The sequence below is a fragment of the Echeneis naucrates genome, chromosome 21 (genome assembly GCF_900963305.1).
Source record: "Echeneis naucrates chromosome 21, fEcheNa1.1, whole genome shotgun sequence".
Classification (NCBI taxonomy): Eukaryota; Metazoa; Chordata; class Actinopteri; order Carangiformes; family Echeneidae; genus Echeneis; species Echeneis naucrates.
In genome coordinates this window covers 7907782-7929092 of record NC_042531.1, presented here as the reverse complement: position 1 = coordinate 7929092, position 21311 = coordinate 7907782, and the positions used below count along the sequence as shown (strand labels likewise).

General features: G+C 41.4%; 2 protein-coding genes across 2 annotated transcripts; one reads left to right on the top strand and one right to left on the bottom strand.

The window, feature by feature from the left end:
* Window positions 1-1168: 1168 nt before the first annotated feature.
* Window positions 1169-15406, bottom strand: col28a2a (collagen, type XXVIII, alpha 2a). The gene is made up of 36 exons (XM_029530344.1): window positions 15255-15406; window positions 14895-15039; window positions 14079-14653; window positions 13541-13561; window positions 13352-13411; window positions 12150-12203; window positions 11420-11464; window positions 11310-11336; window positions 11180-11224; window positions 11031-11075; window positions 10624-10677; window positions 9455-9523; window positions 9268-9336; window positions 9046-9114; window positions 7947-8015; window positions 7182-7250; window positions 6984-7052; window positions 6830-6898; window positions 6641-6712; window positions 6414-6482; window positions 6249-6320; window positions 5951-6019; window positions 5754-5822; window positions 5572-5640; window positions 5408-5476; window positions 5244-5312; window positions 5027-5095; window positions 4702-4770; window positions 4533-4613; window positions 3883-3918; window positions 3769-3805; window positions 2926-3483; window positions 2463-2776; window positions 2124-2376; window positions 1595-1783; window positions 1169-1515 (listed from the first exon to the last, which is right to left on the bottom strand). Exons 2-35 carry the CDS (start codon window positions 15025-15027, stop codon window positions 1602-1604), a joined length of 3699 nt encoding a protein of 1232 aa, XP_029386204.1. The 5' UTR covers window positions 15028-15039; window positions 15255-15406; the 3' UTR covers window positions 1169-1515; window positions 1595-1601.
* Window positions 15407-17976: 2570 nt separating this feature from the next.
* On the top strand, window positions 17977-21306 carry ing1 (inhibitor of growth family, member 1). The gene is made up of 4 exons (XM_029530637.1): window positions 17977-18057; window positions 19026-19205; window positions 19298-19446; window positions 19768-21306. Exons 2-4 carry the CDS (start codon window positions 19067-19069, stop codon window positions 20398-20400), a joined length of 921 nt encoding a protein of 306 aa, XP_029386497.1. The 5' UTR covers window positions 17977-18057; window positions 19026-19066; the 3' UTR covers window positions 20401-21306.
* The last annotated feature ends 5 nt before the right edge of the window (window positions 21307-21311 follow it).

Here is a 21311-nt window from a genome sequence, read left to right as displayed (position 1 = left end):
CAATCAAAAATGACACTAAAACCTGATATTATGTCAGGACGAAGGACGTAAAAATTGTGGACAGAGATGATTACTATAATGATAATAGTGATACTGGTCACTGTGCTTAGTATATACAATACAAAACACAACCACTGTTATTTTGTATTTTATTATTAAAAAACATTTAAAAAATGCTTTCAGATATACACACACTGCACCAATATAAGGATCTATCATGGATAGACTGCAGAATACTTCAGTCTTCATCACATGGTAACATTCACAGCCGACATGGCCCATTAATACAGCTGTCAGGAATAACCAGGAATAACCTGGACACATGATAATAACAGGGTGCACACAGAAGTATTTGGGGAGTGGGGCGAGTACCTCGGGGCACCACAGCCCCCTGCCCCTGCAGCTCTTCCCCCCAATGGGCACTTGGCCTGTGCCCACCCACAGGGGCATTGTTGAGGCCCCCCGGTGGGTCTCTTTGGCTGTGGTTTGGGATGTGTGCTGTCAGTGGTGGATGGGGTGGTGCTGGGGCCCTCCTGTCATGGTCCTATGTGTGCTGGCTTGGGGGGTTCAGTGGTGCTGACCGTTGGCCCCTGGATCTCTGGGGGCTGCACCACACAGTATGGCTGTGGTGGCTCTCTGGGTTTGGCACCTCTTGTGCTCCTGCCCATAGGGTGGTGGGACCGGGGTGCCTGGGCCCCTTGTGAGGGTCTCTCTCTTATTTAGGGAATGCCCAAATGCATGTGTGGTTTCACTTGCCAGTTTGTGTTGGGTCACATCACGAAAAACTGATGAATCCTGCCAAAAATGGGCAGGATGTACCCAATCCTGAACTCAGTTTTCTGCTGGGACACCATCACCTATCTGGACTCCTCTCTCTCCAGAGATCTACACAGAAACTCTCTGGACTCTCATAGTCCTGAGTGAGGTGGCAGGAAAAGACTAAAAGTGCATCAATCTCATAAAAAGTTGACACACCTTATGGTGTTAAACTATGAGGACAAATTCAGACAAACAAACAAACAAACAAAAAAAAAACAACAACAACCCCAAAACAAAGATACTCAGAGCATATTTCAGTAAATGGCATCAACACAATGTAAACAAACATTTCATTGCTTTCTGGCTAGAAATATATTCAGTGTATGTGAAGCACATAGCACAGAGAGGTATAAGAGGTAAGAGGTTTTATAGGTTAATTATTTAGTTGTAACGAGTCCCCTGAAGTTGACAGCCAAGCCACGGTTTAAAGGTTCCTACTAGTTAATTAAGCAAAATGCAATTTCTTTGAGGTAATCAAGTTCTGTGGAAGTTAATAAGTCATTCAGATGACTTACACAGCAACATTTTGGCAGATCTGACACAATTATAGTGATTATTTAACTGAGAATTAAAGAGTTAGAAAAGTGATGATATTCTCTGAGCAAAAGTGACAGAATGTATCACATTAAATAACAAATTAGCACATGATAGAGTAGAAAAGTCCACATTCTGCCTCACTTCTTCTCTTTTATTCGGCTGGGGATGGAAAAATAAAATAATCAGAGGATCAAAATAAAATGTGAAAAAATCTGCTTTAAGAAACTCCCAAACTTACCTTTTCTCTATAGAACACAAGTTTTCTTGCACTCATCTTCTGTTTCAAAACGGTTTTCATTTCCACCACAGCCTCCATACCAAAACTGTGCACAGGCATTAGCCTCCTTGTCATAGTACCAGCGGATAATATAGTCTCTGCAGCTGCCTTGGTCCAGATTGAGCTTGCATTGAGGTTCAAGAGGGGCATCTGAAAGAGAGATGATGTGAGAAGTGAACATTTGCATAATAAGTGCAGGATACAGTCAATGAAAAAAGGGCAACAAATCGTAGAATCAAACCTGCAACCTCCAGAAGATCATTTTAGCTTTAGCAGTAGCACGATTTACTGTAAGAGTGCTGCATAAAACTGCTTTTATTTGAGCTAATTCTAATAAATATCTAATAAACTGACAAGCAGGTTTTTAGGATTAAATACAATGTGCAAAGTACAAAGGAGGAAAGATTCACATAAATTGTCCACAGTGATGAAACAGGTTTCAGAAAGGTTTCTGTTCATATGGTTATCCTGGTACATGCCTAGCACTCACTTTCACGCAGGACTGGATTCACAGCTTGCTGTAGCTGATTAGAGTTGAAGGTGGAAACTGAACCGAGGTTTGACGAAGACGTTGCAGATGAAGTTGAAGATGAAGAAGATGATGGCAATAAGACTGCCTCATTGGAGACAGAGTTTACCCCTACAGGTGATAATGATATTGTTTTGTTAACTACAGCCAGAGTGCTACCGCCCCCAATGTGCACTCTGATGTCTAAATCTTCACCATCGTCATCTTCCACCACCTGGGAAAAGATAACAACATCAAAAGGTGTGAGTAAAGAAAAACGTATATTTAAAATAAATGAACCAAATGGTTTTAAGCAAAGACCTGAATAGGGAGAGGATCAGCACTGATGGGAAGAGTGAAAGTGTCTCCACGGCCTCGAATGTTGGTGTGTCTCTGAGTTTGGATCTCCTCTTGGTAATTGTAACTATTCCCAGTGTTCTCATTTCCATTGTTGCCATAACCATATGCATAACCATTATTACCATAGGCATTATATCGGTTGGTATTCTCTCTATGTCCATTGTTTCCATGCCCATGCCCATTGTTGCCATTCCATTGTCCATTTTTGAGGTGATTGTAAATAAGGGCGCCGTTATCATCTTCACATAACTGACTGACGAGTTTAGACTCCAGTGCTGAAAAAAATCAAATCAAATCAAACTATCAGTTCATTTTAGGAACTTTACAGCCTGTAAATTGAGAACTACTAGCTCTACATTTCCACTAACACTAGGAATATGCTGCTGAAGCGCTGCAATTTACAACTTCTGGCTAAGATTATCACCTGTTAGTGTGTTGAAGTCATCAATCAGGTACATGTGTTCACTGTCAGGGTCAGAGGCAATGAGGTTGAGCTCCCTCAAGAACTCAGTCTGAGTAGGATCGGATGAATTGACAATCCCCAGGGCATACATCTCAATGTTTGCAGCATGAGCCTCCCTCACAGCTATGTCAAGTTTGACAGGCTCTCGTTTGTCGGTCTGACCGTCAGTGATGACGATGGCTACTTTTCTGACTCCAGGCCGAGCACTGAAAAAAGCCTCCTGAGTTGCTTTTCGGATGGCGGTGCCAGTGTACGTGCCCTCACCCATGTAAGGCATTTTTCTGATTGTCTGCTTGACGTCCTGTTTGTTCATGTACTGAGTCAAGTCGAACTGCAAACGGACTTCCAAACTGTAGAGGACCAGTCCAATTCTGGTAGCGTTGCGGCCGACTGTGGTCCGGTCCACCAACCGTGTGACAAAATCTTTGACAATTTCAAAGTTTTCAGGGCCAACACTTTCTGAGCTATCAATGACAAACACAAGTTCCATGGGCATTTCCTTGCACTTGATGCCACATCCTGAAAACAACAAGATATATAGTTTTTAGGATTAGTACAGAGCATTTCTTTGTAAACAGTGGACAACTGGGAGCTACTCATTCAATGTAAGTAGCCAGTTTAGGGAATATCTACAGGCAAAAGGACGGCCCTTTTGTGGCACAGAGATGCACTGAGCTAAATACTAATGTCAGCAAGCGAAGGCGCTCACAATAACCATGTTAATCAACTAAGATGATCAATCTTACATTCATAGCAGTTAAGAATGAAATCAATAAATAAACTCAATGCGACTGGTGGCCTTACCACAGATTTCTTTGATCAACTTAATTACGTCTTCTCTCTGAAAAATATGGAGCGATTACATCAGTATGTATACTATGAGTGATCAACCATTTTTTGTAAAAGTAAGAAACTTACTGTGAGACCTGGTTCTCCTTTTACTCCTGGCCTCCCCTAGGATTTCAGAAAAGTTCAACAATATCGCTATTTATTTCCAATAATGGGAATAACAACATTAAAGTAAACAGTGTTATTAACAATAACATAATTCAAAGTTCTATTAAAGGGAAAAAAAACAAATTTTTAAAAAGACTGCTACAGTAAAAAAAATCCCCAGTAACTAGATACTTTTTATAATGCTGTAAGACAATTAGTAAATCAGCTATGTTTTGAGAGAAGTAACTAGTAAGTATAACTAAATAAAGTAAATAAATAAATAAAGTGCCTAATGCCTTTTATTGTTAGTGTAACCAACAGCCAATCTGTTTTGGCAATATATTTGCTTATATAGGGTATGTTATACACATTATTATCGTCAGATTGAAAAATATTAAGCCTACTCAAGAATTTTATTTCAAGTATAGTTAAGTCTGCCTGGCAGTATGTCAAGACCACTTTCCACTAAATACCAGCTCCCGCATTTTGGTATTAATTGGAGATCTTATATTGCAAATGAATGTTCTTTGTGCAGGCAGTAAAATTAAAGCTGGCTTTAACCATCACAAACTGACATTGGAAGGTTCAATATCCACGTGAAGGACACGATGAACGAGCTCAGTTTTACTTACTGCTTCCCCGGCGACACCAGTATCTCCCATGTCTCCTTTGGAGCCTTTCATTCCCTTCTCACCCTGTAATCCCCGATCACCCTGCAGCAAGGAGAGAGTGTATCATCCCTCAGAGACCAGATGATCACATGTCAATAAAATGTTGGGAAAATAAATCTAAAAGCTTCACCTTAGCACCAGGAAAGCCATCTCCTTGAGGCCCTCTAGGCCCAGTCATACCTTGAGATCCTGGCTCTCCCTGAAATTAGACTCTCTTTTTACTTGAAACATGCAGTGGAGATGCATCCAAACTCTTGACAGATCATAAATTATTGTTATGATATGTCCTGCAGCAAGGCAGTCCTGTGCAGTGTAATAGCACAGCAGCAATTAATGCTGTCGTATTGCTTCAGTCTTTATTTGGTGAAGACAAAAGTACAAATGTGAATAACAATGAATGACAATGAAGATCTTGGGAAGTAAATATATGTTGTCCAAATTATGGTAACATTTACCTTTGGGCCTTGAATGCCTTGTCCTGCTGGTCCAGTTGGACCTGGAGGTCCTGGTCTCCCAATATTTCCCTTAAAGTAAATTTTACAAAGTAATCAGATCACTAGTTTAGGAGAAAAATCTTCTTTAAGGTGGATGGTTCATGGCTGAATTGCTTAGTTAACTCTGATTCAGATTTTCATTTTTAGATCAAGCTGTGTGGTGGATGATGTTCCTTACCGATGGTCCCTGTAAGCCCTCTCCGGGTGGGCCAGGCAAACCTGGCAATCCTCTGAAGCCAATGTCACCCTGGCAGAGGTTTAACATTATCAAATGGATTATGGGCTCCACCACATGTGTACACACACAGACAGAAACTTCCAAAGAAACATGCAGACGCTAACCTTAGGACCAGGAATTCCTATTCCCTCTGGACCTGGTTCTCCGGGTAAGCCTGGCATGCCTGGGGGACCCTAAAAAAGGTCCATATATTTGTTCAAGGTGTGTGTGCTTATTATTGAAGGTACAAAATGTTATGATTTGTAACTTATTGACTGATAAGACAAACCACAGGCCCAGGAATGCCTTCACCCTTTGGGCCAAATGGACCTGGTAAACCTGGATGACCACGATCACCCTAGTTAAACAAAATTCAGTGATGAAGAGCAACAACATGATTCTTTGCATAAATTCAATAAAATACACCCAAAAAAAAAAAAAAAAATCAAAAATGAAAATGGCAGTGTTTACTTTTGGACCAGGTAATCCATGGCCTGTTTCCCCAGCAGGACCAGGGGGCCCAGCAGGACCCACATCCCCCTGGAGACAGGGCAATGAAGTCACAGGGATTAGGAGCAGCAACAAGGTTTTAACATGTTACGATGAATTTGGCTCTACGAAGCAAGTCTGGCTTCATACTACATGTCTGTCCGCAAGCATTGATTCACCTTTGGACCTGACATTGACCGTCCTGGCTGCCCTGGCATGCCCTGCTGACCAGGTACACCACGTTCACCCTGGCAAAGAAGAGTCAGGAAGAGACATGAGATCCATTTCAAGGTATTTTCTGTCCTAACAATACTCTGGCCCACAAAACACTGTGGAGGACTTGTTTTTGGCTCAGCTCAGAGGCTGGGTTAGTGTGCTATAGATCTTCAACTGTAAAATTGTCATTAAAGAATAAATAGAATAAGGGAACAGGAGGGGCTTATCTAACAATCACTGTTATACTGCCTTGGTTCTTACCTTTGGTCCTGAGGGTCCTGAAATTCCTGGAGGTCCATGTAATCCACGGATGCCCCTCAGACCCTGGTCACCCTGGATGGAAATACAAAACACAAAGATATATCATATGATTAACATTTTTCTGGTAAAAATATGAACTATAAAAGCAAATAAGCAAAAACATACCTTTTCACCTTGTGTGCCAATACCTTGTGGTCCCTCAGGACCTCTTAAACCAGCTAAGCCAGCCTCACCCTAAGAAAGGAAAGTCCAATAAGACAAAGAAACAATCCTTTCAATTCCACTGCAGTAACAAACATTTTTTTTTGTAAATAATCAAATATATTTCTATTGGAAGTCAGTGGACAACAGAAATGGGATGTTTTCTGCAGAGATGGCATCATGAACCGTACCTTCTGCCCTGGAGCTCCATCCTCTCCTGGAAGGCCAGGTAAGCCTCCCAGACCAGCTGCTCCAGGCTCTCCCTGTGATATTACAATAGTTTTATTTGACTGTTGGTGGATTGAGTGTATTGGCACTAATAATATACTCCATCATTTAAACTGTGTGTGTTTAAATGTGGTTCAAAAAAGATGATTTACCTTTGGACCAGGTTCACCTATGCCCCTCTCTCCTGTAGCTCCCTGTTCTCCTGGTAATCCCTGGTCTCCCTAGAAATGGAAGAAACTTGCTACTCATCAAAGTGCAAACTGTGCCAGCTCTCTGACGCACAACTTTATAGCTGTGTGAACAAACCTTGGGTCCAGGTAAACCTTCCCCTGGAAGCCCTCTGACTCCTGGTGGACCTCTTGGGCCCTCAATTCCCTGTTCAATAAGTACGATTAGAGGACTATCAATACAGAACACACTATTGCATGTTTATCTGACAAAGTGTGTGATAGAGAAAGGAGATATACAACTTTCTTAACATGTAGACAATGATATTTTGCTGACCTTTTCTCCCTGTATGCCCAACCCCGTTGGTCCTGGAAAACCTGGAAGACCTGGAGGCCCCATTTCACCCTAAGATTGAAACCGCACTGAAAAGTCAGTAAAGGTATGCTTCCTATTTATTTAATATGTGTCAACAGACTCAGAACAGAAAAAAACATTAGCTCCTCTAGCCATATACAAGTCAACCTGTCTGCCCCACAGACATTAGACCCTCCATTCTGTCTTCCTACCTGATAATGGCCTGTCAGTTTGTTTTATTTCTTCTGGTCGGCTCGCTGGGTTTGGATTGGTCTGCCATAAGTGAAAACCTACTAGCTACTGACTTTGTTTATTTAAAACGATCAAGTCGACCGCCTTTGCACCTTCCTACTCTAACAGGATTGCACATACAGATGCTTCACTCAAGAGTAACCTATGTTTAGAGGGCACTCAGTTTGGCAGATTAGAAAAACCAAGGACGACAGTGAGCAGGTGTAGTAACACCAATGACATGACCCTGACATGGCTGATACATCACCATCATGATTCAATGCAGAAGAACTTGAATTAGCTACTAAAAGATGTGTGAGAGCTGTCATATCAAATTTGAATGGAATTAATCACACTTTTCCAACATACAATAATCAAAGTCACTTTTATATTTCATGCACTAAATTTATTGCACACTTTTTATCGCACGTAGTGCACTCTGTATAACTGTGGATTTCAATGGTGTAGTACTTGTGTATTTAATTCTCTTTGTTAAATGGAAACTTTATAGCCTACCCTTTCTCCTTTGATTCCTGCACCCTGCTGTCCTCTTGGCCCCCTCGGCCCTGGAAGCCCCCGTTCACCCTGAGGAGCAAAATGAATTCATATTTGTCAGTAACATCACAACCAGTACAGATTGTATCACAGCCAAATCTGCATTGTTCTCAGTAAAGCTAACATGGAAGGAGAGCATGTTGGGTCCTGTTGGGTTCTTGTGTTTGATACAAAATGATCCTACACACAAGGAATGTTGTGTATAGAAGTTGTTTTTTTTTTTCACCTTTTTTGATAGCAACTCATGGCTGCATGATTCTTTAACCCTTTTCACGACCGGGGAATAATGAAATGAGGAAGGTGCTGAACAATATTCAAGTGAAATTAAATGCACAGCAGGAGGCTTGATCAAATTAACTTTGCATGTGAGTGGAGGGAGCGTGTGATGGTTGAATTATGCTCCATCTTCTTTTACGAGAAGTTGAATTTCAGCAGTGGAGTGAGAGTCTTACATACACCAAAAAATCACTTCACTTGTTGTCAGATCTTGTTTTTCTGTGTAGCTATCCAGTGAGACATCCTGCTGTTATTTATAATCTCCATGCACTCACTGAAAGCCATATACTAGTTCTCCCAATCTTGCGTGCCACGTTAAACCCCTCGGTTGAACCCAAAAGATGGAGCATTGGCATTTCCATGCAATATGTTGCAGCATCGTAAGAAAAAAAACAAAACTGTTTTTACAGGATCAACATCACCGTAAATAGTAACGCTTGAGTGAACACCTGAGCTGTGAGTCAGTGAGTTGAAATGGAGTAAGATTTGCTTTTGATGGATGCAGGCCATGAACTGCAGAACACCCTGTTACATTCAACCAGGCTGAAACATAAACTCTCACAAGCCTGCAGGTCAGTGTGCTTTAATGATATGCTGGCCACACTCATTAATATCCTATGTGACATTAGTATCAAAGAACGGATTCATGTAATATTTGTGATATTGAAGTAATTCATAGTGGAAGGGGAATGATTATGATTTATTTCTTTAGTTTTTTATCTATTCCAGAAATAAGGTTTCTGTTGCTTTGGTAAGTTTTTCAATGATAGACTGAAAATAATACCTTTGGTCCAGGAAATCCTTCACCATGGGGTCCTTTTTCCCCTTGAACCCCTTGTGGTCCTTGAGGTCCCTGTTAACAGAGCCATGGTGTACAATGTGCCACACAGATGGTGTTCAGAAGTATCTTTAGGACTCTCTCAACATATCAGATTTGCCACTGACACAAATGTTAGAGTTATAAAACTACTCCAGACTTTGCCATGGCACAGACAAAAGTACTTACAGGAAGTCCAGGTTCACCCACTCCCAGCGGACCTGGAGGACCCGGTCTGCCCTGGAACCCCATGTCACCCTGCAGATGGATATAGTAACTTAGCATTGTAACGACAAGTACAGAAGCAGACCAAACAAAAGCCAAAACAAATTCTAAATACAAAAGTAGTCACAGGATTATCTATAATGTGAATTACCTTTGGTCCAGGAAGTCCAATACCAGTTTCCCCCTGAATTCCTGGAGGGCCGGGTAGGCCACGTTCGCCCTGTGAGCACAAACATACCACTCACAATAGCACTTATCACTGTTGTACACGGGAGCTTAAACCAGGATATAACATTAAAATAAGTTGATCCTAAATCATTATTTTGTGTTGTTCTTTAGAATTTTTTTGGTTTTTAGCCTCTTAATCATAACTAGGGGTTAGGGTTAGAGTTAGGGTTAGTCTCTAAGATCAAATTCAAAAATAGAAGTAACTGTTACATAAATAGACATGCAGATATGCAGAAGAGAAGACGCCCCCCTGAAAGTGATGATAATGTTGAAAATCAGTACATTGTTATGTAACTTCTCCCAGTGCCATCTCCCGTTGATGGCAGTGGGGGAGAAGTTCATGACAAACATGAGCCCAATCTAAGCTCCAGGAATGTCTCAGAGTTAAAGAAACCCCAAACAACTGAGCCTCGAAATCACAAAGAGCTGACGACTACATCAAAGTCTGGATGAGCTATTTGTTTGGAGTTGAAGTAAATTTTGGCTATAGATTAAATGGAATACAAAAGTAAACAGCCCAACATAAAGACATGCGATGCCATTATTTAGACAGAGTATCATGATCTCTATTGGCCATTTAACGGATATAAATAAGAAATAACACACAGTGAAGACATACAATGCCTTGTCTTTGTCTTTGTCCCTTGATGTCTTTTTTGGGCTCTAATCCAAATGACTCCACATCGAGACCACCAAGACTCCTGTCAGTGTTTTCAAATGCCAGCTACATGTCTTCACATGTCAAGACACTGAGACGACTCTAATTTTCCATGTATGTTAAGAGCTGCAGGATTTGAGAAACTGATATTGCTGTAGGCACTTCCTAATCTGTATTAAGAAACAGGATACAAGCCATCAGGAGGATATGTAGTGAGATTTTGCTAGCAAATTACAGTAATGATGGGGAAGACTTTTGGGCCACTGCCAAATCTCCACACAGGGGTCTATTACCAGACAAACAGACTATTCTTGTGCATGGTTAAGACTGGGTGGTAAAGCTGCAACCTCTTGTTTAAACTAATAATTAAGAGAAAATATAAAGGTCACAGCAGATGTGCAAAGCAAAGTGAGAGTTGTTGGAAAGTGGCTGACCTGCTTCCCCTGAGGGCCCTCTGGTCCAATGTCTCCATGTGGTCCTGGTAACCCCTGGGCAGAGACAACACACATTCATTATTGCCGAAACACCCAGATGGAACAGATGGTTAAGTGAATATTATGTGTGCTGGTATGTCAGGGGCAGGAAGCATTTGGAAATGTGTCAGGAGTTTTGCAGCTATCATATGATTTTCCTGCAGTTTCTGAATGCACACACAGCATCACTAATATACAGTGAAAGGTTTTAAGTGTTCCTCGAGCCTCAATTGAAGATAAGTTAAGACATCTTTCTGCTCTGATCGCTTTCACTGGTCTAACTGTGTAAGAAATATAAGCAAAATATATAATAGATAAAGGCTTAACTGTCAAAAACAAGCTCTATAAACTCATGAATTATTACATGCCTGCAGTCCTCTGAGCCCTCTTCCTCCAGCTGCACCCTCAAGACCCTGGAGCACATCGCATAAGAAAGACAAAGACAATAAGACAAAATAAAGTGGGCTCATAATGTAAACAGATACATGGATCTGAAGTGGCAGGCTTTCCGTCGTACCCTGTCTCCTTTGATTCCTGGAGTGCCACACTCACCCCTCTCGCCCTGTATAGAGACCAAAGCGATGCACGGGATCAAACTCCATCCAGGAAAATAAGATATCTAATAGTAATTCACGTTAGCTGCATACCTTCTCTCCTTTGTAACCTGGCTTTCCCTGCAATTGATAGGAATGAAATGTTGACAATGTGAGCATAATGCATGTTCTCTTTATTTGGGTTCATATTTAGCAGTATTTACCTCAGTGCCCTCTTGTCCAGGGAGGCCACTTAATCCTGCTTCACCCTGATATGGCAGGATTGCACAGCTTCATTATCAATATAATTTTTATCCATTGTACTGTAAAAAGCTGATCGTGTAAATCGAGTGGCCTCTAGTGGTGACGTTGCAGACTGAACCAACTTAAGACTCCTGTCACTCATCTCTGAACAAATTTGTGGAAGAATCTCTCTATAGCCACTTTCAAGTTAGTATGTTCTCGGATACAGTAGAAAAATGGAGGTGTAGAAAAACTGGCCTCATGTGCTCATTCTTAACTGATGAAAGCAAAATGATTTCCATTTTCAGGTGATTATACACTAACAGAAATTTTATTGTGGATATTATATTCAGTTTCTGCCAGTAAATAATAATAATACTAATAAGTAACTAACTATAAACACATCATAATCAGAACTATAACCAGGTAATATGATTGTCCATCATTTTTAGTCACAGTCTAATAATTACTAAAAGATTTTTATATCATGGCAAGTCAATAATATTGACCATATGGAGCATATTTTAGGAACAACAAATATAAAATAGAATGCAACACACACAGAAACTGAGGCAGAAAAACACATAAATAGTTCGTTTCACATATATATAGACAAAAACCTGATCTAATTATATTTATCAATTACATTTTTTTTAAGTTGGAAGTTAATAGTTTTACACTTTACAGATCACACCAGGGAGAAAGACACACCTTTTGCCCTTTAAGTCCTGGGGCTCCATCGTCTCCGGGTCGACCTTTCTTCCCCTGAAACCAAAGTGTAAAGATTTGATTAGTTTCTGTTCCTGAGGTTTCAGCATACACTGAGACTCTCCTGACAAACAGATGAGCCTATATTCAAAGCCTGCATTTTAAAGGTTAACTACCATTTTCTTTGCAATGCCAAAGGGGAAGTTTTTCCTCTCTAGACAGACATTGTTTGAGACTAACAGAGAAGAAAGCGACACTGGGAGGGTGTCGCAATATGTCTTACTTGCGTGCTTATGGATTCGAGGGCTGCACAACACTGACAGCATTAATGGGCGTGAAGTGTCTTGTCTAAAGAGCCAGGGGTTGTTTTCTTGAGATGCACCTGGACAGTGTGTGGCAGTTGCTGTCCACCAGATAATGCTAGTTTTTGACCATTAAAACTAATGAGTGTAATTATGAGAGCCTTTTAGTTGGAGTGTAAGAATTTTAAGAATCTCTCTGTGGAGAAGGCACCTGGTTAATGACTATGCAGCTGTCCGTCAGCAACATGTTAATCTGCCAGGTTGTTGGAAAGCGTCACACTGCCTATGCTGCCTGACGTCTGAGATGGAGAATTGAATGAATGAAAGCTTGATGACACATAAAAGAAGCGGCTGGGAATATCTTCATGCATCACACAGAAGATGTACATAATATCTGATGCTCTCTCCTGCAGTCTCATTGATGTGGGCAGCAGAAGGGGATATTTGTGAGATTTATAGTGGTCAAAGATCCAGTTTTAAAGAGTGAAGGGCTCTGAGTGCGATGCCTCGGGTTTCCATGGGAAACATCTTGTGTGGCATGAGAAAGGCACAGTAACCAGCTGAGAAAGGGCACACTACAGACATTTCTCTCAGGGATTATCAGACCAGTCTCTCGTCTGCTTTCCCTGATGCTGTAGGGATGCTTTTCGAACAGAGACAGGACCACCTATCCACTTTGCTTTTGCAAATCACTGCAAGCTGCACTGACAGGCAAAAAGCAAACAATTATCCAATTGCTCAACAATATAAATTTACCATACTTTGAATAACAAACTCACGTCAGAGTTTGTGTGCTAGGTTTCAGTTACCCCTTCCTCTGACAGACTTCTGGGATACTTTGTTCCCACATGAAACTTCCTTTGATTTTGAGATATTTTAAAAAGATTGAAGCTAAATACTCACCGAAGGCCCAGTGAGCCCCCTCTCTCCTTTCTCACAACCACATTTCTGAGCCAGAGGGCACTTCAAAAAGAAAGGAAGAGATATTTCTGTGAGGTAGTCATGGATTTAATTCTAAACAGTTAAAGCCTAATTACACATTATTAAATATAAAATTCTGCAAATGAGTCATCTGAATTAAATAACACTTACTCCTTCGTCAGCTAAGGCAGTCTGTAAAGAAAACAAAAATGAACAAATATCAGTAATTGACGGGACATTGATTGCAGCAAGCTATTGAGGACCCTTATCATGTTTCTCTTTTTATTGCTGAGAGATGTAGGCATTGCAAGATTATTCAGCAGAACAAAAACAGCAGTAAAACCGAAAGAAGGAAAATTGATAATGACAGATTACATTCCTAGATACTTCAACAATAAGAGCAGCTTTTAAACTTATATGGGAAGAACAAGTTACATCTAGCAACAGATGACCTACTATTGTGAAAGTGAAATTGGTCTTTAAAGGTGTTTCTACTTAAAGGAATGTGATGTGACGCTTCAATGCAAATCCACATCAGTCACACACATTCTTTCATTTGTCATGATGTCACAATGTCATCATTCCATTTCTATGCAAATAGTTGAGCTAGCCTGTCCATGTTTCAACTCTGAGTACCTTCTTATTCAAAGCACATGCATCAGTTCTCTTTGTCAGGGCTGTCTGCTGAAAGACAGGGTATTAGACTCACAATCTCAGTGACGACTTTCTTCACTATGTCTTCATCCTGTAAGTTATGGAGGAATCTGCTGGAAGGGGAACTGCCGAGTAGACGGAGCTGGGCTAGTTTGGTTGGCTCATTGGCTGCACGGGTGATGCCCACCGCAAAAAATTGGATGCCCTGATTCTTGGCATCAGCAACAGCAGAAAAAATGTCAGGGTTCCTTGGGTTGGAAGTCCCATCAGTAAGCAGCACAGCCACCCTGATGCCGCCCTGAAAGGACTCCTCTAGGTAGATCTTGGTTATGTTACTGATGGCATAGGTGGTGAAGGTCCCGTGGCCAATGTAGACAATGGGGCGTATCTGGTTTTTGAAGTTTTCTGCTCCTCTCCAGTCATTGAAGGTTTGTTCTGTAATGACATGGCTGCTGTACTGCAGCAAAGCCACCCTCAAGCCTAAACTGCGGCCGGACTGCAGCCGAAGCCCTTGGAATCTGTCCACCACGTTCATAGCAAACTGCTTTTCCTCCTCATGATTATCCTTTGCACTCTCAGAACTGTCCAATAAAAAGGAAAGTTCCAAGCTACAGTCCTCATCTATGATGGCTGCGTGCACACAGAACAGGATGAAGAGAGTCTCAGTTGCCATGATAACACATTTTATAAGTCTCATTCGAGTCTTTCACTGATTAAATGATAGACATCAAAAGCTAAAATGTATTCCAAATATTTTTACAATTAGACATTATTAAGTCAAATGTAAAAAGTCAAGGAAAACGTGCACACATGAACCGCTTCATGACTGAATAGAGTAAAATATTATCATTTCAGAAGTTGGAATTCTTACCTTGGCCACTTTGAATGCTTGCAGCCAGCAGTTTGGCCGCTTTCTTGTGAGATTTCCTCTCCTCATAGAAGTCTTGGGTCCAGACACCAGTTAGTGCTATAACTAGCAGCACTGACGTCCAGTAGGGGAACATCCTCAGCCCCAGCTATGGAGAAAAATAACAATTCAAAATTAATCGGCGTGATGTTTCACAAAAATAGTTTGTGCATCTGATTAGCTTGTTTAAAAAATGTATGTAACAGCTGAATAACAGTATGCTCTAACATCAAACACACCAAACTCAATTGCTGAATATTAATTTGCTTTGTAAGTGGCACACATTGTCAAAATAACTGAGCTATGTTTGTCATCCTGACTCACAGTGACTTCCTGTAGAAATGCTGCAAATCTATTATTTCAAAAATGCAGACTTGGAAAAGGCAGCAGGAGCAGCAGAGGACCAGAGTGCACAGTGGGCTTCAGTCTGCTCTTGGATTCGACAGCAGCAGCAGTGGTGCAAGTCATTCTGGGGAGCCAAGAATGAGAGACCCCGAGACACTCACTCCTCCTTTATAAGGCAGCTGATCCTGTAAAGTCATGCCAAAACTTTAGCTCTGCCCTCAGGGCAGGGGAAGGCTGCTGGGATAAGTTTGCAAGAGTGAAAAAACACTGTGTATGCATTTAGTGTTTCAATCAACACATGTAGAAACGGCTGAAGAGGTCAGTAAAGGTACTTTTTTGACACACATACTTTGATAGTTGGATGAATCATCCACAAAAAATGTGGATGCCATCATAAATTCCACAGGTATGGTGCTTTCAAGACAAGAGATCCTGATGATACACATCTGGTCACCTTTGGTCTTCTCCATGGAATTTGGACTGACCACAACAGTTTTAGGACTGCCTAAGGATAAAAGGTTAAAGGTTTCAAGATTTTCCAAGTCAATAACCAAATAACCAAACTTACAGCTATTTTAGAGATACCAGAAAATTACAATTGGATCAAGGAGCACAGTGTTCTCAACAAACATCAACTGGAACAATCTCTGAACTTGACTGCAGTTAGAAAAGGATAAACGCTCTAAAATGTCCACAGAATTATATGATTACATATCAACAGTTCTGAAGAGTCTAAATACATCACTATCATTTAGGTCGTGTTAGCTCTCTGATATCTTGCCTTTAATGATATTTTCATAAAAAGAAGTTTGCACTGACTTGGCAAATGACATTCAATCTTTCATAAAATATACTACTGAAAGCTGCAGAAGGTACTTCATCTCAGAGACCCTCAAAGATGACCATCTGACCGTTCACCAGTGGAGATAACCTTTTAGCTGACTCCTGCTGTGTGTATACGAGATATGGCTGGTCCTGTACAGACGGGCTTAAGATTCATGGAGTGTTTCGCCTATTTGACGAGAAGAATCTTTCTATTCCAAAGCTCCAGGCAAGAAGTGATTAAAGGAGACTCCCTGACACAAAGGAATGTTGCATTTAATGATGGCTTGGCAAAATACAACCTGTTACTTTGTTTGATGATAAATGACAACCTATCATAGTGTTCCTACATATTACAGCAACATTTCTAAGCAGTAAAAGTGACTGGAAAGTTGACATTCGCATATTATTCACCTTCTCTTAGAGGTGTAAAAGCAGCAGAGGTTTCACCAAACACCAGCGACTTCACCAACCAATGACAGTTTTACAGGCCATATAAAATAAGAAGGTGCAAAACAGGCAGATTTATGAACTTGACTCTATTTATGATTGGGTAATACAATCCCTAGTTTGCACATAACTCAAGAGCTTATTGTAGTGAATGGGAAGGTCAATGCTGCCTGAGGGTCTTTGTGCCCTGCATTCACCCACTTTGACATCATTCTGTTGTTTTGGAGTCTAGGTGTCAATGATACTCGATAGGGTTTGACGGCTTGACCTTAGAGCTGGCCTCTGATCCTGTGTCTTTAAACTCTCTGGTAGTAGACAACCCTATAAGTCTTTTGCACCCAACTGGCCCAGGGTGACCCTCAGCTTTTCAGCCATGTTTTCCTGCTCGCAGGTGCCGTCCACAGCATCCTCCCCAGACACTGGGAGCTCTCTCATATAGAGTCCAGGCCTCACACACCAAGGCTGGGCACCGCTTGTTATCTGTATGTTCCCCAGCATGGCCGTTAGACATTTTAGTACCAGGTTTGGTCACCAGGTATAATGTTGTTGTGTAAGGTTTGTCTTGAACACAATTAGAAGCGATGGATAAAATGAGCATATGAATGATGCTCTTCTTTTCAGCACTAAAATGTAAATACAAGAGCTGCACTTCAGTACAATTCTGAAGGTGGTGCCACGGCTAGCCATTTGCATCGATATGCAATGTCAGCTCTAACAAACTAATCATGCTGTAGAAACATCCTGAAAAAATATCTTTGAACACTTACTCCAATGTGACATTTCAGTTTTCCTTGTGAATCCTTACTCACACATTTTCATTTTAGCATAAAGCTGCACTGACAAAAGTAGAAATTAAGTGCAGATGCACTGTACAATGCTGTTTTTGTATACTACCAATGTATACATAGAGGTGTGGACTGTTGTTTTAATGATTGTATTGAAATGTCTTGGAATGTGATATTGAACTGTAGTATTGCAGCATGGTGGCTGAGGGGCAGGGGGCGGGGCTACAGACGGGTGGGTGCTGCCCTCCTGCGGTCAGTGAGGGCTTCGTGTGTGCGTGTGTGTGCGTGTGCGTGCGGTCCGTCTCTCCTCAGCATCAGACAGGACAGCCGGGACATCCAGCTCTCTCCAAGCTCTCAATGAATTAAACTTGTTTATTGGAGCCATTCACGGCTCTGCCTGTCTGACTCTACGTCAGAAACTCTGAACGAATTAATTACAACAATTATCTGAAAGATTTTAAGCAGTTTGAAAAAAAAAAAAAAAAAACAACACAAAACTTAGATCAACAAATATGTGGATAAAATGAACCGAGGAAATTATGCAACGTGTGTGATGACGTCACGCAGAGGCTTTTAGGACAGCCAATCGCGGCGTTCCTTACTGAGGAGTCTGAAGCCGTATTAGCACGTCCCACTCAGCGCCGGAGCGTTAGCAACAAGAGCAGCATCCCGGAGTGAGAAACGGCAGCTACACGTTAGCTGCCGAAAGACTGAAACACACACAGGCGAGTACCACTTCGGTCTGCTTTCTTACAAACTACACAAGTGAGACGTGTTGTCCGGAGGCTGGTTGTGTCGTGTTTAACGCCACGGTCCGTGCAGCAACGCTGGACCTTAAAGGCTAACAGAAGCTAACTCGGCTAACATTTAAACATAAAACAAACACGGCCCCGTTCACTTTCGGAGCGGTTGTTCGTATTGTTGACGATGAATCAAAGTTAAGTGTGGGAGCAATAGTTTACCTTGGAAGCGAATGGAGAGGTGAACCGTTTGGGCGCCGTCACACCGACACACGCACATTAAATCACGTTTTTTTTGTCTAATTTTAGCGGGTTTTACAGCCCCGGAACTCGCGACGAGGAGAGAGTTGGGGAAGGTTAACGTGAAGTCGCCGGCAGGCTGTGAGAGCCGCTGTTAGCGCCAGCACTGTGACCTGAGCTCGGTCTGCTTGTGGAGGAATAAACATTGTAACGGGACTTTCCACGTTCAGCTCACAGACAGCCGCCGTAACTGTCGAGCTTCGTGGTCTTCTCCGACCTGAGGTGCGCCGGAGTAACAGCTCCGTGTACTTTGTTGTTCGGCCGAAGTCATCGGCACTTTGTTTATTCTCCTTCTTTTGCTCCCGTCGGACTCGTGTTTTTATTACACGTAGCAGCTTTCAGGATGGCTGACCACAGATCAGTTGCCCCCTCCCCCTTTCACATTCAGATCACACAGTCTGTGTCTCTGGACTAATCTCAGATCGGCCTTCTGGAAAACACGACACACCTTTTTTTGTGGGTCCTGCAACATGCTTGATCTTAGAAAAGAGTGTATGTAAAACCGGAGCTCTCTGATACATGTGGATGAAGTTACACTTGCCAATAAGCCTGCTATTATCACTATTATTATTACTGTTGAACATTGCATGTGTCAACAGCAGAATGGCTTTTCATCATCAACGCTCTTTTTAACAAGGACTTCTATTTAACAGGTCCAGGTGTTGGAGTGTCTTGTGGTAAAGACAAATCAACAATGTTGAATCCGACCAATGGTGACCCAGGTCACGTGGTTGTGAATTATGTGGAGGAGTATTTGGACCTGGTGGAATCACTACCCTTTGACCTGCAGAGGAGTGTGTCTCTCATGAAGGAAATTGATGCCAAGTATCAAGGTAAGGAAAATAGTAAGGTACGTAGGGTGTAATTATATGTGGAGTTTTAGTAGTCTACTTTCAGCTGAATTTATTTCCATCCTCTTTGACAGATGTTCTGAAGGAGCTCGACGATGCTTACGAGCGATATCGCCGGGAATCTGATTCACTTCAGAGGCGCAAACTTCAATTATCAATTCAGAGGGCGCTTATCCGCAGTCAAGAGCTCGGAGATGAAAAGATCCAGATTGCTGGTCAAATGGTATGTGTAGATTATACACTTATGTAGATTTTTAACCTGGCATTTTACTGAAATCAGAAAAAGAACTGCTGTGGTCAACAGCACAGTGGCTTATTACATGATAGTGTTATTAAGCGTTTGGTATGTTAAAGTTGAAATGAAATATTAAAATGTATAGTATTGTGTTTTTAGTTTTCATTTTTTAATTATTATTATTTTATTTAGCTATCTGCAGAAAATTGGTGGATGTATGAAACGAATGTATTGTAGGACAGTCAACATATAGATTTGCACTTTGTAAAACTTCAGTCTCATACTTTGAATGAACATTCTTTGTTTCAGGTGGAATTAGTTGAGAACCGGACACGACAAATAGACTGGCATTCAGAGCTTCTCCTTTCCTCTCAAGAAGTCCCAGAGAGCCATGTTTCCACAGCAACGTCCATGACAACCATTGCAGCATCCATGATGTCTTCATCATCAGCCACCATCACACCAGGCAAACCTGGCCACCATGATAAGAAGCGTGATGAAGTCACCCCTGGCTCAGGTGGTGCAGACAAGACTGGTGGGAAACGTTCACGGCGTCAGAAGAATGGGGAAAATCGGGAAAGCTACGGGGGTATGGATCACGCTGAGGAAATAGGAGTGGGTGCCTCACGGGAAAAACGTGCCAAAACATCTTCTAAAAAGAAGAAGCGATCAAAAGGAAAGTCTGAGAGAGAAGTATCACCTCCAGACCTGCCCATTGATCCAGACGAGCCAACATACTGCCTGTGTGAGCAGGTGTCCTATGGCGAGATGATCGGCTGTGATAACGATGAATGTCCCATTGAGTGGTTTCACTTCTCCTGTGTGGGGCTCCATCACAAGCCAAAAGGAAAGTGGTACTGCCCCAAGTGTAGAGGTGAGAATGAGAAGACTATGGACAAGGCCTTGGAAAGGGCCAAGAAGGAGAGGGCATACAACAGGTAGCTCACCTTGCCTGGTCTAATGAAGACTGCTGAATAAAATTGTAATTTTATGACATTGTTTCCATTTACTGATAACACTGTTTTAAACAGTAACAAATTGACAAGAGGGATCTTGTACATAGTTATTTTTGTAACTGCAGTGTAGCTGAGAAACAAGATCACTCCATCTCGCTAACTCTAACCCTACAGCACAACCTGCATGTTTACTCCCCATTTTCATTGTGCATGCAATATCAGCCGCTCCCTCGTGCTCAATTAATGAATAAAGCGTTTCTAGACAAACATGTTTGATGTCTTCCATCTGAGAGGACGAAGTGAAGAATCCAATTGATTTTTAATATGAAATTACATTTAATTTGTATTTCAGTGAACAATATTGGTGCATAAGGAGGTGCAAATGTCAGTGAAACTGTTGAAGTATCATTTGCTCTTCCTGGCAATATTTTTTTTTTTTTTTTTTTTCATAGATAAACAGACTTTAGCACCTTCACTGTATGCGCATTGTTGACAATATGAACAAAGAAAAAATCCAGAAGATAAGAAAAATACAAATGCAGGTTCTAAATTAAAAATAAAAAAATGGGCGATGTAAACTCGTGGGCTTTACCTTAAATGTTAAGAAATGAATGTTCCTGCTCAACATAGACTTGTTTGTTTACAGAGAGTACATCCTACTGCCATGTATCATTGTTTTGGCTTCACCAGCCCTTTGTTATATTTAGGTGGCATTATTCAGTCGACAGCATATATACAAAAATAACTGTTTATCTTGTAGGCTGACACCAGATTGAGTTGTAGACAAAAACTGGGACAGAGCATGAGCATTGACTTCTATCAAAACAAAGAAGTCAATTTTGGATTAAATGTTGAATCTGCAAACAATTGTCGCAATTAAACACAAATTTACCACAA